This window comes from Dermacentor andersoni, chromosome 1, assembly GCF_023375885.2.
Source record: "Dermacentor andersoni chromosome 1, qqDerAnde1_hic_scaffold, whole genome shotgun sequence".
Lineage (NCBI taxonomy): Eukaryota > Metazoa > Arthropoda > Arachnida > Ixodida > Ixodidae > Dermacentor > Dermacentor andersoni.
In genome coordinates, this window is record NC_092814.1 from 84,784,103 (window position 1) to 84,802,051 (window position 17,949).

The 17,949-nt window shown below is 47.6% G+C and overlaps 1 protein-coding gene across 3 annotated transcripts in view; it reads right to left on the bottom strand.

Annotated features, from left to right (window-relative positions):
- Positions 1–3,236: 3,236 nt before the first annotated feature.
- The window catches only part of LOC126546320 (cytochrome b5-like), a 66,121-nt gene continuing 51,408 nt past the window's right edge, over positions 3,237–17,949 (bottom strand). For all 3 annotated transcript variants that reach the window (XM_055061689.2, XM_050194501.3, XM_055061688.1), the window contains exons 2-4: positions 16,828–17,083; positions 6,972–7,100; positions 3,237–3,467 (exon numbers count right to left, since the gene is read on the bottom strand). In XM_055061689.2, coding sequence (XP_054917664.1) covers positions 3,405–3,467; positions 6,972–7,100; positions 16,828–17,073 — 438 coding nt within the window. In that variant the 5' untranslated portion in view covers positions 17,074–17,083 and the 3' untranslated portion in view covers positions 3,237–3,404. The remainder of the gene's footprint in view (positions 3,468–6,971; positions 7,101–16,827; positions 17,084–17,949) is intronic.

Here is a 17,949-nt window from a genome sequence, read left to right on the forward strand (position 1 = left end):
GCAGAGGCTACAAGCACTCAACAAAGTGAAGTGAACAGTGCTTAAATTCTTTCTAATCACGCATACAACATACATAACAGCATGTCAAAATCTGTCATCATCAATGGCTCACACACCCGTGAGCAATGGCTCATACCCCCGTAAGCAAGCAAAAAATGCAATGACTCAAAGTCCCGTAAGCTTCATGGCTACACACTCTGCGTGAATTCGCTGCGATGACTCTACTCCTGTTGTCGGTGAGTTCAATATTGATGTGTCGGTACCGAAAAGGGAGCGGTTTACGTGTTCCGTGTTGCAGACATACCCCTTGCGATGCCACACCAATCCGGCCCAACCGACCACCCAGCGGCGCACGTGTATCGATTTGACATTATCAAAGAATGTGATCGCAGTTGGGAGTGAAATAATGACCACCGATCAAGACAACAAATGAGTGGGCGTACCTTTCGCCACGATGGCCACCCATCAAGACAATAAACGAGTTCGTACCTTTGTAAAAAATTGTGTCAAATCCGTGTCGTTTGCTTACAATCGTAGGTTCAGTCGAACCTACGATTGTACGCAGATGACTGCGTTGTTTACCGCTTGATAAACAATCCAAATGACAGCAAAATCCTTCAAGAGGACCTTAATAAAATTTCGAACTGGTGTACCACTTGGTGCATGGCACTAAATGAATCAAAATGCAACTACGTGTGCTTCTCTAGGAAAAAAACTGACGTTTCTCATTCTTACAAGCTAAATAATTCGACCATTTCGAGCGTAACAGGGGCCAAGAACCTCGGCGTTCACTTCTCAAGCGATCTTACTTGGCAGGATCACATTGTAAACTGCTGTTCTCACTACCTATTGTAAACTGCTGTTCCCTTCCGAGACTGTTAAACATTACTTTAGCTTTCTGCAGATTAATTTTTAGACCCACCCTTCGGCTTTGCCTCTCCAGGTCAGTGAGCATGCATTGCAGTTGGTCCCCTGAGTTACTAAGCAAGGCAATATCATCAGCGAATCGCAAGTTACTAAGGTATTCTCCATTAACTCTTATCCCCAATTCTACCCAATCCAGGTCTCTGAATACCTCCTGTAAACACGCTGTGAATAGCATCGGAGAGATCGTATCTCCCTGCCTGACGCCTTTCTTTATTGGGATTTTGTTGCTTTCTTTATGGAGGAGTACGGTGGCTGTAGAGCCGCTATAGATATCTTTCAGTATTTTTACATACGGCTCGTCTACACCCTGATTTCGCAATGCCTATCACCTGATTGATACTGTGAATATGGTCTATTGTTGAGTAGCCTTTACGGAATCCTGCCTGGTCCTTTGGTTGACGGAAGTCTAAGGTGTTCCTAATTTTATTTGCAATTACCTTAGTAAATACTTTGTAGGCAACGGACAGTAAACTAATTGGTCAATAATTTTTCAAGTCTTTGGCGTCCCCTTTCTTATGGATTAGGATTATGTTAGCGTTCTTCCAAGATTCCGGTGCACTCGAGGTCATGAGGAATTGCGTATACAGGGTGGCCAGTTTCTCTAGAACAATCTGCCCACCATCCTTCAACAAATCTGCTGTTACCTGATCCTCCCCAACTGCCTTCCGCCTTTGCATAGCTCCCAAGGCTTTCTTTACTTTTCCGGTGTTACCTGTGGGATTTCGAATTCCTCTAGACTGTTGTCTCTTCCATTATCGTCGTGGGTGCCACTGGTACTGTATAAATCTCTATAGAACTCCTCAGCCACTTGAACTATCTCATCCATATTAGTAATGATATTGCCGACTTTGTCTCTTAACGCATACATCTGATTCTTGCCAATTCCTAGTTTCTTCTTCACTGCTTTTAGGCTTCCTCCGTTCCTGAGAGTTGTCCTTATCAGGACAACCTTAAATACATCTTAGAGCGCGTGCAAAACCGAGCAGCACGCTTTATCACTGGGAGCTATCGCAGATCTAGTAGCGTCACACAAATGAAAATACGCCTAGCGCTTACGACGTTAGCCTAGTCTCAAATTTTTTCATGATATCTTTTACAACAATACTGGCATTAATAAATCAAAATACATGCTTAACCCGCATTACATATCCCATCGCCGTGAACACACATATAAAGTAAGGCCAATGAAGTCAAGAACGAACTTGTTAAGGTATTCTTTTTTCCCCAAACCATCAATGAATGGTATGCTCTGCCTCAGGATACCGTTTCTAAAACATCAAATTCAGCCTTTTTCAATGATCTGCTTGACATGTGATCAGTTCGCGTGTTTCGATGTGTTTTTTTTTTCATTTTATTTTTCGCTTTTGCTTGCCTACTATATGTATTTCTGAGTGTATATGTGTTCATATGTTCATGTATACCCATGTATGTGTATATATGTACATATAGCCCTTTTTCTTTTTTTTTTTCCTTTTTGTTTTGGGATAGTTATGCTGCCTGCACTGCATTATTCGTCACCGTGTTTTTTTGTTATGTAACCTTAATTACAACTGTTTAATATATGTATTATTCCCCCCCCCCCCTCCTGTAATGCTCTCTGAGCGAATGTGGGACTGTATAATAAATAAATAAATAAATAAATAACTTCGCTGGTCAATGGCTTTCACAGAGTGGAATGGCTCGTGATTTTTTGCCATGTTTCGCTTTCTGAAATATGACTATATAATTTTTTTGCATACCCATGACGGTCGAATTATGGAAGGATGGTTATCGTCAATGCAGCTAAAACATTGGTATACGCATTTTTTCGATCGTTTCAGTTTGGTGAATTTGGAGCGTGGGTGCCCACATTCAGCGTGGGCTTGAACTTGAGAAGACAGTACGCCATTCATCAAGCGGAGTGCCGTTCAGAAAGAAAGGAAAAAAGGCACAGCGATACTCGTAACCATCGTCGTAGTCTCAGATCAGCACCAGGGCTATTGGAGACGCCGTAGAGGAACGCCCGATTAATTTTGTCCACCTGTAGTTTACACGCGCAAAAATGCGCACACCTCGGTACACGCACGTTTCTCGTTCCGCCGCCATCGAAGTGCGGACACTGGAGCAGGAATCAAATTTGACAGCACCGTGCTCAGATGCACAATGTTGTGACCACTGGTACACCACGGTGCCTGTCGTCACACTCGCAAGCCACATCTACACTGTGAGGCACCTCGTCTGGACACCCTCAGCAGCTTCGCTTCCCGTCTTGCATAAGAATCATTCAGAGATAGGAACACGCGCGCTGTGAGCCACTTGCGATAAGAAACTCTGGCACACTGCAAGCGCTTTATTTATAACGAATACGACAATAAATATACGCTGCAACACACGCACAAGCACGATGGTGGGAAGTAAACGATGATGATGGAGACCACACATGTCCATGAAGTTGAGGCCGGGGCCAACGTCCATTTCGCTAGTCGCCGCTGCGCCGCTTATGACTGTGTCGTCACGGCCATTTGCAAGGACATGTCGTTGAATATATTCAGCTGTTCCTCCTGTAAAATTTCAATCAGAAAAAGAAAGAAAGCGCATGCAATTAGCATTCGCCATATCGATAACTGCAACAGACAAGGACGCACTGCAGGCAGTCACATGCGCGGGCACCGCGACGCAATCCTTCGAAACGAAGCCTTAAGTAGTCGAGCAAACAATTTTCGTTTTTTCAGTCTGAATAAGATTCTAAAAACTCAGTAAAAGAACAACAAGCCATGACTACGCGCACATCACTGCCTGCTGTTGTCGAAATGGCCGTCAGAAAGCCATGCCTTTAGAGCGAAGGTACGCCAGATACTATATAGAGATTTCAGACGAACCGAAGCCCAGTTCCATGCGCTCTCAACATTACGAAACAGCCCGCGTAAGCGTCGTTAAGTCGTGCGTACGGAAAGCGAATTTCGTATTACAACGGTTGATCGTGGCAGATGACTTTGGTCACATGAAGCACGGCAACACCTCACTTAGCGCCGCACGTGATGTCATGCTGTCAGAATGGCAGCCTGATATGAGGTTCGTACTAATTAGTACTCCCAAAGCACACGGCATCGGCTACTTTTCGAGGCATTTTCCTCTTGGCGCTCAGGCTTTGCAAACGTTCTAAGACACGGTCTATAACTGGCTAAGTTTCCTCCTTTCTTCAAAATTCTTTATTGCAAAGCGAGTACGTGTCATCGTAGCATAGTGGCGATCACAGAGTTATCGGGCCATTACACCACCGACTCCACGCGAACACGACTGAAAGGTAAGAGCAGCCGATAAGCGCTATCGTTGCAAATTGCTACAGAATTATAACTGCGTTGCGCGACATTCATTGCTGGAAAAGAAATTAAAGAAACCGTATAAAGGTGATTTTACTTTTCGCTAAGCTATCGTTTGATGTACAGCGTGTACTCGACGTGGTTGCTTAGTGGCTACAATGTTGGGCTGCTAAGCACGAGGTCGCAGGATCGAATCCCGGCCACGGCGGCCGCATTTCGATGGGGGCGAAATGCGAAAACACCCGTCCGTGTACTTAGGTTTAGGTGCACGTTAAAGAACCTCTGGTGGTCCAAATTACTCCGGAGTCCCCCAATACGCCGTGCCTCATAATCAAATCATGGTTTTGGTACGTAAAAGCCCATAATTTAGTTCCTGTTGTACAGAGCAGTGTCCGGTACATAGCGCAGTATCCATTCTGTTACAGCGCTTTGCTGAAGCACAGCTGCGCAAAAAGCCGCTATCAGTCCTTCGGTTTCATGTTATGTCTAGATATACTTTTAACAAAGCAGGAGTAGTGCGTATACGTCACGAGAGAGAAAGCACTTTATTGGCACCCGTGAGGGAGTATGGGTGATCGGCGTGAGACGCAGCTCCACCTTTCACCGCCTACCTCCCCCCTAGAGGTTGGCCGGAATCAGTTTGCTTCCGGCGGCGGCCTGGGCTTGTTTCTCTTGAAATGGCCAGAAGTGGCTGTGAGCCAACACTCTGTAAATGGAACAACTACCCGCCCACATGAATAGAGACGTTTGGTAACAGCAATCATACGACTGCATCGAACGACAAACAGCGACAGACGCAAAATAATAACGCCGGAGAGCGGCGCTTACACGGTTGACAGCCAGGAACCTTGAATGTAATTATACGTTGCTTTGGGTTGTTCTGGCAAAAGCTTTCAACAGATCGAGCTCCGTACTTATGGGGACAGTCTGCATGAAAATCTCCCGCCTGGTTTTCGACATTCCTCTGAAGGAAATACCTTGCCACAACGTCACTTTACTCTCGAAATTATGCAACGGAAGCATTTAAAAAGGCCTGGTGGATACAAGACATCGTGTGGGCCACCCGCCGCTGGCTTAGCGACTATGGTGCTGCGCTGCTAAGCCCGAGGTCGCGGGTTCAAATCCCAGCCGCGGCGGCCGCATTTCAGAAGAGTTGACTGTTGGGCTAGTTGGTCGTCCATATTTGAAGTAGTAACTTAGCGCGAATAAAACCACGGAAACAAGAAAGACGGACAAGGATAAGCGCTTGTCCGAGCCGTCTGAGCGCTTGTCCTTGTCCGTCTTTCTTGTTTCCGTGGTTTTATTCGCGCTAAGTTACTACTTCAAATATGGCCGCATTTCAATCAGGGCGAAATGCAAAAATGCCCGCGTCACGTGCATTGGAGGCACGTTAAAGATCCCCTGGTGGGCAAAATTAATTCGGAGTCCCTCACTACGGCGTGCCTCATAGCCAAATCGTGGTTTTGGCATGTAAAACCCCAGAATTAATTCATTCATATCGCGTTGGACACTTTCCGGTTACGAGGCAGGAGCGCAGTGAGGCGTCTCATTTGTAAGCAACGGAAAGCCACAGGAAAGTCGTTCCCTGTCACTACAGACTTTAGTTGCAAACAGCACGGTATAAATTATAGATTGCATTCAGTTGTAGCGTCAACGTTTAGAAAGCGTGCCGCTTTCCTCTCGCTTTTATTGCGCAAAACCGCAGCCAGAGGCCTGAGCACAGTACCTATATCAAATAAGCACGCAGCTGTATCGCTGTTACGTTGCCCTGAGCGACCTTATACCAGCATTTACTATCATGCACCGATCTCCCTGCTTTATGGTTTTATCTCCTGCTCTTTAGTGCAAGCAACCTTCCGCACAGGAGTCACAGGCAAACCTGCCCGTTCCGTGCTCGTGCCGGATGTGATACATCCCTGCAGCTACGCGCAAATTTTGAGCTGCGATTTTGATCCTCTTTGCCCTATTCGTGCATGTGCACTTCTGCGCCACTCTGCACGACATTGCACCTGCACATTTGCAACATCTGTGCTGTCAAGGCCGCTAGAAACGGTTACAGCTTAGAATTCTTTTCCAGCCATCTTATTACTTCAGTCTCGATATCTCATAATCTGTTCACGAGTGGCAGTGTCAAAACATCCATTCTTGTGGGCGCGTCTTTCTAACTTTCTTGCAACAAAAAAAATCGCTTAAGCACAAAAAGCAATAGTTGTGGCGCATTTTTTCAACTCCTAGAATAAAACATATGTTCCATTAGTATGATCCTTGACTGTACAAATTTCAATATAAAATTTTGTGAAGCTGCTCATACGTGTGCCAGTGAGCATATTAATGCTGAATGACACAAATCATAACTACTCTCGAAATTTAGACAAACGGTCATTCCCTTTCATACTCGCTGGACACGGAGTTTACGCGCAAGTCTCACAAAGAGATCCGTAAATAAAAGCGGATAGATTGGGTTCATGGGCTTAACGTCCCGAAGCAACACATATGGACTACAGTCGATGAAAGATACAGTAGCGTAGGGCTCCAGATGTTTCTGACCACCTGCGGTTCTTCAACAAGCACCTAAAACACAAGAGCAAGTGTGAAAAGTTGGGGGAGTTGGAAACGGTTCATTTCGATGGTGTTTGCAGTGTCCATAGGCTTACGGAAATAAGGGGCAGCAACACAACGCCACAGCGACTGAGTAATGGCTGACTACTGACAACGGCTGATTAATGGAAAGAGCGGGCAGTATACCTCGGCTAGAATGCCGATGCAGTACTGCTGCAGCATGCTGACCGCTTCTCGGGTGTGGCCGGTGCCCATGAATGCGAAGGTGGCGTCCCTGCCTGCATGCTCCCACAGGATCTCCTGGCCGCCTGGATGCTGCGAAAATCACGACTTTTTACGTTAGGTTGCCAAGGTACCATAGTGAGCCGTGAGAGCTTGATTACATACTCGGGAGCTCAGCTGCACCTGCATGCTAAAAAGCATGAGCGCCCTTATAAAAGTATCGCTGTTCTCACTTTAGTAAAATTTAGCGCACAGTTTTAACAATTTGGTCCACTAACTGGCACATGGAGGAAGGAAAGCATAGGAGGGGCCCGGACCAGCACGGACGTATTGGACAAAGTGTGGCGGAAGTCACGTGCTGCTTCTCGCAAAGCATCGCTGGGAATGTTACCCCAAAGTCAACGTTGCCATAGCAACCGTGCTCCTGAAGCTCTCGCTGCTGCTCTAGGCTTCTGAAAAGTGAGGTAGGTTTTTTCGGACCGTGTCTTTCCCGCAGAAGCTTCTGTTCGCGAGACAACCTGACTTTAGAGCGTGATGTGTAAGCTTGAAAGTTGTGTTTTGGGTCTGTGAGTGTGTGTTGTCAGTCAGCAACATACACACTCAAGTAATCATGGCGTGGGTCTTCGTCGTCGTCTTCGACGTGCTACAGAAAAGCACAGGAGAGCGTCTGCTTCACTTAAACTGTTACAGAAGTTTCGTAGGCTCTGCTCTAACGCGCGTCGGCAGCACACTCTACCGGCGGCTCGTAGCAATGCAAGTTCAAAGCTCCCGCCTATCTGCTCCGGCGAGCTGATTGGAGGCGCATCGAGAGATAGCACACCAACATGGCTGCATTTCCGGCTTCAAAAACGTGACGTGAAGGCCTCTCCTATTTTGTTTCTTTCCTCCATGAACTGGCATAACGCTTCATGTCCTTTTCCAGCTAGACGCTCAGATAAGACAGGAAGCTAAAAGGCTGGTTATACAGTTGCACACACATAAGTGCGAGCACCGGAACTGCTTTCAATTTTCTAATCCCAGTACCCGTGTTGTTCTCTCTGGTGCCGCTTATTAAAAAGGGCCCCCGACTTTCTTTTACGTCGTTCACAAGTTTCTTTTCGTCTATGGAGTCAGTACCCTCATTTTTCACTTCTGCTATGTCGACTATAAAAGTCTTTAAGAACAACCAAAATCGTCTAGTTTCGCTCATATCCAGTAATGTATGGGGTGCTCTTAATTTGTTGCCAAATTTCATTATAAGGACAATACTCGGAGCGAAGTGCTATGTGTAATACATGAGCGTTTCATTTTTCTTGTTTGCTTTTGTCGTTCGAAAGCACCGTCTACTCAAGTTCCATACATATTGTGCTTTCTTTTTCTAACATATTTCTTCCGAGATTTCACGCGACTAATGAGATGTGTTAGCCTGAACAGCTTACGAGTAAAAAGTGTCTAGTTTACTGATCCGCACTCGTATAAATAACGCCAGAAACGACCGTACTGCACAAAGCCGGACGCGCACTTCGGAATTGCGGAGCACCACTAGCAGTCTGTGACGTCGTTCGAGTGACCTTGAGTCCAGACAACTCGACCTTCTTGAAGCCACGCGCCGCATGCTTCTCTTATTGCTACTGCCGCAGAAAAAGAAATATTGCCATCAGATATAGCAAGCGAGAGCGCCAAGGCCATTTGTGGCGCGCTGAAACCGCTCCTATACAGGTGCTCTTTTTCTTGAGGTTATGTGCGCCTTACGCTTTCTAAGGGCCGCTATATTATTCCGCAAAGGCGCTTGAACGATCTACAGACTCGCTTTCATTTGCATTGCACGCTCGAAAGGCCGTGCAGTTCACAATGTATGAATAACCGCGCTGCACGTACGCAGAAAGGTGACGTAAGTAAAGCACATGAACTCAAAGCTAGTCGGGTAATAGCACTTATTCCGCTTCTCTACTTATTCTATGTCTGCTTCTTACTAGCCTATATCACATCGATGGCATCAACGTAAAGCGAACTGAGCATAGCCAAGACACTTGAAACAAAACAGGTCGCTCATATCACAAATTCCCTTTTGAAGACATTTTTTGAAGGCACCGCCTTCTTTGGAGACTTCAGATCGACTTGGGGCTCATGAGATCTGGATATCTCACCACTTTCGCCTCGTAAATTATACAAAGTGAGGTCTTCTAGTGCACGTAGGACAACAAAAAAAGGCTCCAAAATGAAGCTTGGAACGCAAAAGACACAGAGAGTTAGCGTAGAGATATGTAAGGAGCCGTAATAATGACTAATTAGAGAAAAGGGGACAACACGAAACCCAGATGCGCTCGTTTAAACTGCGTGCGCCTAAAACCGGAACCGGAAGTGCGGCTTTACTCAACTCAAAATCTGGACTGATCCCTAGGATAGTGCACTCTAACAATGCGGACCAATCCCGAAGGTAGTGCTGCCTAAAAAAAGTAAAATGTACAGGGTATGTAAAGGGCTCTGGGTAAGATGGTACAAAAGCACGGTAAGGTGGCGTATAGGGGAAGTTAAGGCGACTCAACAGCGGTTTACGTTGAAGAAAGAAAGGCAGGGTCTTGTGGAGGAGCCTCTCTTTCCTCCCGGATAACAAACATGGAAAAACACGGAACAACAAACTGCATGGTACACTAATGCACCCTGGAAGGCCTTGTCTATCTTCGATGGCAACCAGTGTTGACTCGCAGTTTTCCTTAAACAACTACAACGCGATAACAAAAATGATGACTTGCAGCAAACGTATCTCGGCAACAGCTCGGATAAAGCAGTGTACACGAACTAGGAAATAACTACGGATAACTCTTGGCAGGGGAACAGCTGGAACGATATTCCAAGTGTTTGTAGCGGCAGGCAAGCGATGCAAACAGTAATGATTGCGCCATACGTCATGAATTCTGGGGGTACCAACTTTGGCGTGAACTGCTGTGTAGAGATAACAAAAAAAAATTAAATTATGGGGTTTTACGTGCCAAAACCATTTTCTGATTATAAGGCACGCCGTAGTGGAGGACTCCGGAAATTTCGACCACCTGGGGTTCTTTAACGTGCACCTAAATCTAAGTACATGGGTATTTTTCGCATATCGCCTCCATCGAAATGCGGCCGCCGTGGCCGGGATTCGATCCCGCGACCTCGTGCTCAGCAGCCCAACACCATAGCCACTGAGCAACCCCGGCGGGTGTAGAGATAACCTCCAGCTTTGTAACTGAGAACAAACATTCTTGAAAAAAGAAAATTCTGCGATTTTACGTGCCAAAACAAGGATATGATTATGAGGCACGTTGTAGTGGGGAACTCCGGATTAATTTTGACCACCTGGGGTTGTTTAATGTACACTCAATGCACGTTACAAGGGCGTTCTTGCATGCCGCCCCCATCTAAATGCGGCCATCGTGCCCAGGATTTGATCACGCGCCCTCGGGCTTAACAGCGCAACGCCAAAGCCGCGACGGTGGGCATAGACGTTTCTTCCGAACCCTAATATCGTCAGCGCTGACGTTCAGTGCATCGTTCCTACATAGAATGTGAGTGTGGCGAGCTTGCAGGTTTGGTATCAAGTGCAAAAAGGTATCGCAATCCAGTAACACAAGTTGTAAAACATGCGAAAGTCACAAAATTTCAAAGCTATAGTTCTCTCTTCCTTCCCCAGTGAACCACCACTATCCAATCAACATCCAGGTACAATCCATTTGTCCACGTCTCGTCATAACATCTAGAGGACGTCCTTCTAACATACCGGGTGTTTCAGCGAACACTTAAAAAAAATTAACATTGCCTGTGGCAGATATTACTTGCAAGCGGACATTACTTGCACAAGAAACTGAAATGCATAATTGACTATATAATTAACAAAAAAATCACTAATTAAGTTTCAAGCTAATTACCTTATGGCACATATTAAAATTTTCAAATTCTAGTAAAAGTTTCATTTGGGCGAGTTGGTTCATTGCTATTCAAAAGTCATTAAATTGTCTCCGTCCTAGTCGCGCGGCGCCTTTTGAATACAAATTCAAGCTGGGGAGTTCACAAGGCGAATATACTTGGAACGAATTCTCAGGATGACATCATTTTCGAAATATTAATTCCCCACCTTTGCGGAGAAATGCATTGGCATTATAGTTAATTTTGTGCTTCAAAGCATAAAACGACGTTTTGTTAAGAAAGTAAGTGGATTGACAGAGCATTCTTACCGCAAGTTTCACGGCGCATATCTTGTAAATGGTGTCATCTGCACAGTTCATTTCGACTGGATATGCCTTGCAGCCTCAACCACTAGTATTTGTAAATTGCAATATGTGCCATAAGGCAGTTAGTTAATAACTTAATTAGGAAATTTTTGTTAATTAGTCGATGATGCATTTCAATTTTTCGTGCAAGCAACGTCCGCCTCTTCGATTAGGCCAGCTCATGGACTAGAATTGTGCTATCTGCTGCAGGCAATTTCAAAAATTTTCTGAAAGTGTCCTTTGAATAGTTACCCCTCCCCCTCCTCCATAGGCCTTTTTTAGAGCGCAGCTCTAAAGGCCAGAATACATGGAGGGAACTTTCACGACGAAGTTCGGGCGGCAGAAAATCTGCCGCGGCGCGACGCCGTGTGTTCGTCGGGCTGCGCTACATGGAGCGAAGACAGGCCGGCTGCCGCCGGCGAGTCGCTGCGTTGTTATCAGTGTGGCTAGACGAGGCAAATGCGCTGTCGTGAAACACATGACAAAAAAAAAAAAAAACCTTAACGGCAATTATTATCGCTTTTGAATTACGGAACACTCTAAAAACGCGTAAAATTTTGTTTAGATATGATTTCTAGTCTTTTTTATGTGTTTGAGACATTCATGTGCCGATGTAGTTTAAAGAAAGCGGCGATGCTATGCGTTGTGGCAACACTGGGCGGGTAAACAACTTTCGGCTCCTCCGACTCCGCGGCTCTGTTCTGTGGCTCAACGCGCGCGCGGCCGAAGCAAGCAGACCCGAAAGTAGCGCACGTGAGCTTGTCTAACCATGGCTGTTATTGTTAAATTCCAGCCGCGCCGCTTTGGATGCCATGAATACGAAAAGCGGGAGACCGGCGTGAACGATAGAGCGGGATCGGGATACACGGACAAGCGGGGAAGCCTAGCCGGAAGTCGGGGTGGATAGTGAGACCTGATTGGCTCGCTTTGGGGCGCCGCTCGTTTGCCGCTTCCGGTATCGTCGCCGCCCGACGAACTTTTCTGCACCGGCTGGATCGGCGGCGAACGACGTTTTCTCCGCCGCCGCGCGTCGCGCGTACGCCGCCGGGTGTCGAACGCCGACTATTCGTCGCATATTCGCTCCATGTATTCTGGCCTTTAGGCGCCCATTCCTGCGGCGAGCGTCGGCGTCGCACCTCCTAACCGAGCGAACGAGCACAGCGAAAGATGAGAGCGAACGCGGAGCGCAGTGGGCGATGAAAGACGGCGAGAGTGAAGAAAGCGCGAGGAGGAAAGCGGAGGAGGAGGGTATGTCGAAAGTGAGAAGCGAAGCGTCGTGCCCCGCAAGACAGACTATGTAAGTAAGTCAGTGGCCCTGATCCCTTTTGACCAAGGGCAGGCGTTTGTCAATCCCACAGATGTTGAAAGCGCGAAAGGAAAGAAAGTAAGGCGTAGAAAGGTAAGGAGAGAAAAAACAAAACACAGTTTCATCACAGCCACAGTCTATGAGGCCGTCTGGTTGGTCCGGTTCACTGTACTCCAGGCTTCAGTCGCCTTAGATTTCACCAATGTGACGATGGCTACGAGATGGCGTCGGAGCAGCGCGTGTCGTTAGGGTGCCTCGATGCGCTCGCTCGCCTCCGCTCCCGTTCGCGGGGACAAGCATATCAAGGCACTCTACGCGTCGTCTGTTTACCAAAGCGCTGCATGAGCGGAGGTCTGTCTGCAGCGGCTGCTGTGAATCGCGCCCACTCTTCAGCCACGCACTGCCTCTCGCGATATTCCGACTAGCGAGGCAGTCGCACCACACCTCGCTCCACTTGGAACGTGCTGCACGCGACAGGCTGTCCGTGGCAGCAAATATATAGCAAATTGAGCGCAAAGTCAGCGCTAGTCTTAGCTTTTCGCCATCCTTTGCCTACGTTCGCACCGTCACATATCATGGCTCAGTTGAAAGGAGAGCGTTTGAGAAAAATCGGACTTCTGACTCCGCTTGCGAGCTCCACGTGCTGCGCACGACTGCAAAATTCGGCTGAGATGTTCACAGATGCTACCCGCGGACTGTGTTTTTTCACCAAGCCCGAGGGGTGGTTCAGGACACCTTTAATAACATATCCGTGGTGGTACTTGCAAGTATAGCTCGCTAGTGTGAACTGGGAAATATCCACTAGATGTTCTATAGACACCTTACAGCAGCGTGATTTAGATGGGACTTTTCCATGGTATGTATCTATACTTTTGTTTGGACAAATGTAGATATATATATATATATAGAATGTGCGATATGTCTGAAACATCAAGTTATATGGACATCCGCGGAACATAAATGGTTATCTGGGTCAATGCTGCGTAGCTGAAGTTTCGATCGTTACAGTACTCTTTGCTCCACAGCTTCTCCGTGTACACATAGTCGGCTTGCTGGCTCGGGCGAGGCAGGTGTACGCTCGGTGACATTTCCTAGGAGTTATTTCGTGCTCGCGCCGTCTATTTAGCATGAAGTGGCGTCTTCTGAGTGGGAAACGGTTCTGTGGGATGTACTAAAGTGGTTTAAGTCGGCATGACCAAAGTTTATGCTGCCAATTAGGTGGACGGAGCATCCAGCGCGATGTGTGCGCGCGCGTTTGAGCCTACAATCTGCCTCGGAGATCAGTTTCGTATTTCTGAAAATACACTTCTGTAACCTTACTGCAGCATTCTCATTGTAATTCTAAGCTGTGATTTAGCAGCAATGTGTAATTACTAAACATATGAAGATCCTATGTACCGTTCTGCTGGTGGATAAGCGGTGTCGTTTACTTTGACAAGCGTTCAAATTGTTATTTGCAGATACACTGTGCGGATACTCCATTTGCTGGACGAGGTTTCCGCTCACGAATAAAATAGTATTGGTTAGTAATAACAACACACTGTACAGTCACACTTGTCGAGCGGTAAAGTGACCGGGTGCGGACTGCGCGAGCGTCTAAAGCAGATGGTAGGCGCTTTGTTGTAGATCTGTTTGTTCTATATAGCGCATGGTCCGAGCATGCGGCATCACCATGCTAGGACTTAGTGCGGTGTTAGCCAGGGCCTTCTTTTTTTCTTTTTTTAGGCAATAATGGTCAGTGTTAGCCAGTGATGCTAACTATTTTTTTTCGGTGTCGTTCGTCCCATCATCTACAACGCACGCACCCGTTTTACGGAAACAGCAGCGGCCGCTGTGCTGAGCAGCGCCATCGGTTTCATGCAGGAGGCTAACGTAGACAGCACAGTGATTTCATGTCTGTACTAGACTTGAAATGCGTGAGAACGATGCCCGTGGCTGATGCAAATATTTTATAACGATTGGTGCTTGGATGTTTTGGGGTTGCATTACATTTCGCCGTACTCGAGCATTCATGTTTTAGTTCTTACGCCCACCGATCAGTTAGCGACATTTTCGAATTCACGCTGGCGATTCACAAACGCCGCTGCTACTCGGTGAGTAAAAACTGATACAGCCAAAATAGTTCCCAACACATACACGCACCGCGGCTGATGATGCGCGTCGCAAGCTTGCTCAACCAAGAGAAATTTCCACATACTGTAACTAGCACAATACCAAAAGGCTACACAGTGGTTCTTCGACGACCGCGTCTGAACTAACACCACGTAAATTTATTTATTTCAATACCTTTAAGGCCCCAGCGGGACGTTACAGAAGGGAGTGGTAAAGAAGGGTTTAGTCATATTACAGCAAAAAGAAAACATAAAAAACAGCAATAAAAAGCACAAGTTTACGCGAAACGCAAGAATACAACAGGCAACCAGGCAGATTATTCAAATACATAGTTTTGCGCGGCGGTTTTAAACAAACAAGTGTCAAAAATATCGGCAACAACAGGGGTGGGCAGGTGGTTCCAATCGCTGGCCGTCTTCGGCCAGCGATCGGAAATTTCACAAAGCACGAGCTAAACCATCTTCAAATCATTTCACAGCACGCGACGGTAACACATTCAAGCAGCGCAGCGCCGGCTCGCGCAAGCTAGAGAGGAGGAAAGGCTCACCGCGCATGCTTTCCTCCTCGCCCGTGGAAAATGTCTATATACATATTTTTTTTTTTCCCGCCCGCTTGCACAAACGCGAGCCTCTAAGTCTAGACTTAAATCCGAATCTCGTCTTATCCTAACCTAACTAAGACTGGACTTCCCGGCCGCAATAGCGCGCTTGTACGAACCGACAAAAATTAATTAGACTTAATGAAGACGGTAGGTACTTTAAGTACCTAGGCCGTAAGTTCTGCCGCCGACAGGGAATGAGATGGGGAACGGGCCTAACTCGGTCGCGAGGTCCGTATCGCTTGGCACTGACCAATCGGTGGCCGTCGCCTGAAGTACATAGCCGGCAAGACACCGCGATTTTCGTAAACGCTTTCCCGCGGACGGAATGACAAGCACGGACATAAAGCCTGCAAGTAAGCGTATCAGAAGTCAGCACTGGACGGAAGACGAGAAATTGAACTTGATACATTTGATAGGCGAGCGAAGAGCCCCATTATTCAGTAAATTTAATTCCGCTGTGACGAGAAAAAAGCGCAAACATGCATGGACAGGCCTAACCGAAATTCTCAATTCAAGGCCCAGGAACCGGCGAGATGTAAAAGAATGCAAAACAAGTTTATCAACTCCTTTTTCGTTGGAGTAAAACAGTCGTGTGCTCGGGCAGTCTTGTAAATATTGAACAACTCAGAATTTTTACGTTGATCGTGAATAGACGCAATACAATTTTTTCTTCAGCTGCAATAACATGTTCATTGCTTTTATCGCCAGACTCCTTGTAGCACGCTTCTTTTCCTGTGTCCGTCGTCACCCGCATCACACGAGAACACGACCCACTAACGGCGAAAAATGCGGTTTGGGCGCGTCTATTCGTGCACGTTGATGGTATCGCCGGCCGTGAGCAAATAAACCCCCGGTGGCGAAGAATTTGAGCGCGAGCGCCAATTGTTGCTTCACGCTGAAAGCGTGGCTCCGGCAGGTCGGATGCTCACGATCGTCACACAGGAGGAGCTCGGCGAGGCACGCGATGCCAGCGGGACCAAACCGGAATCACCTCTGAAGCTCGTATTCGTCGAACACTTCGAAGATGTTCGTGCGATCTCGGAGCACACGTTCGCAGAACATCAGGAGCTCGGCAATCAGTTCGAGTCGAGCCAGCCGCATGGCAGCCATGTTGACACAGCACGATAAAGATTGGAATCAGCCTGCGTACGGGCAGACTGTTTCAAGCTTACTTCCCAAGCTTGTGTTAATCTAGCGGGCTGGCTTACGGTCTCGCGCAAGTGACTTATCGCCTAGGAAAGCTCCATTAAAACTGAAATCGCTCTGAAGACGGGAATTAGACTGGACTAAAGAGTTTTGTGCAAGCGGTCTTCTCGAATCTCCTAGCTTACGAGGAAAACGTAAATACAAAGATTGTCAGAAATGGCCCACCCAGAAATCGGCACACACACTCCGTTTAAGGAAGCCGGCTTCACCGTGGACGGTGCCACAACGGAAAGCGTCTGAACGCTATCTGCCAATCTCGTTGTGATAAACGAATGCATAGAATTTCAGTCACGTCCTTGCTAGCCGCACGGCTTGCCTCTTCCGTTGGTCTGAAGACGCGCGTGCGAGCGCCTCGAGCGACGAACGTACCTTGTCCAGGAAGTTTGTGACGTCGTACACCCTGTTGTGAATCACGATCCAGAGATCATTTTGGTGGCAATGCTGGTACACATCCTGCAGCGTGTACCGAGGCAGCTTGCGGTTGCCATCGCCGGCGCCGTCACTTGCAGCCGGCGCCAAGTCGGAAGAGGCGGTCACCATGGACGCCGCCGCGTTGCCCAGCTGCTGGAGGCCCGTGCTGGCGACGGCCACGAGGGAGCTCAGAGCGTCCAGCATGCTGAATCGGCTGCGCACGAAAGCAAAAGCGAATGTGTTCGGTTTCCGGCACCCCGTCGCTTTTTCTCTCGTTGAAGCCCACTCGATGAGATGGGGGCGCGTAGGAAAGGCACGCAGGGCGAAGGGACAAATTGCGGACGAGAGAGCGGCTGCTGAAAGCGAGCGGTGCCGTCGAATAAAGAGCCTTCTCCCGTTAGCGGTGATGCAATCGCGCCGGCAGGCAAGTTTCGCGGTCGTGGAAGCCCATGCAGCGGACGCGGGAGCCGGCTCCTGGACTTCTGGTAAAGCGCGTCGAGCCCGTCGACACGGGGATATATAATGACTACCCCTATAGCCTAGGAGAGCCGATTTACTGCCGCACAACGGAAAGAACGTCGCGCACGTTTGTGCAAAACAACTCGAATCAGTTAGACAAGAAAAAGAGAGAGAGAGAGAACGTCCGTGACGTACGCTGCAGAATGACCGAAGGTGCAAGCTCAAGGTGAATTCTTCGAGGCAACCCGAACCATTTCTTCACGACAGGTCGGTACAGAGCGGGTTCGCTGTTTCTAACAGTCCTTTCAAATCGACTCGCCCCGCAGCGGATCGATCTTTCTTGCTAAGTTATCGAGGCACTGACTACACCAGAACTTTAGAGCCACGTTCTGCCAACACTCTTTCTGGGGCCATATTTTCTAACCATTCATTTAGTTCACCCTTCCTTTCGCCTTTCGTCATTGACTGGTACGTCACCGCCTCGCGGTCACCGCCGGGATTAGCGGCGCGACGCGTGATGAGAATGAAAAGTTAAACGGATCGTTAGAAAATATGACCGCTGAAAAGCCATAGAGTTTCCTACAGTAATTGCTAGAGGGAACTCTGGCACTGCAATCGTTC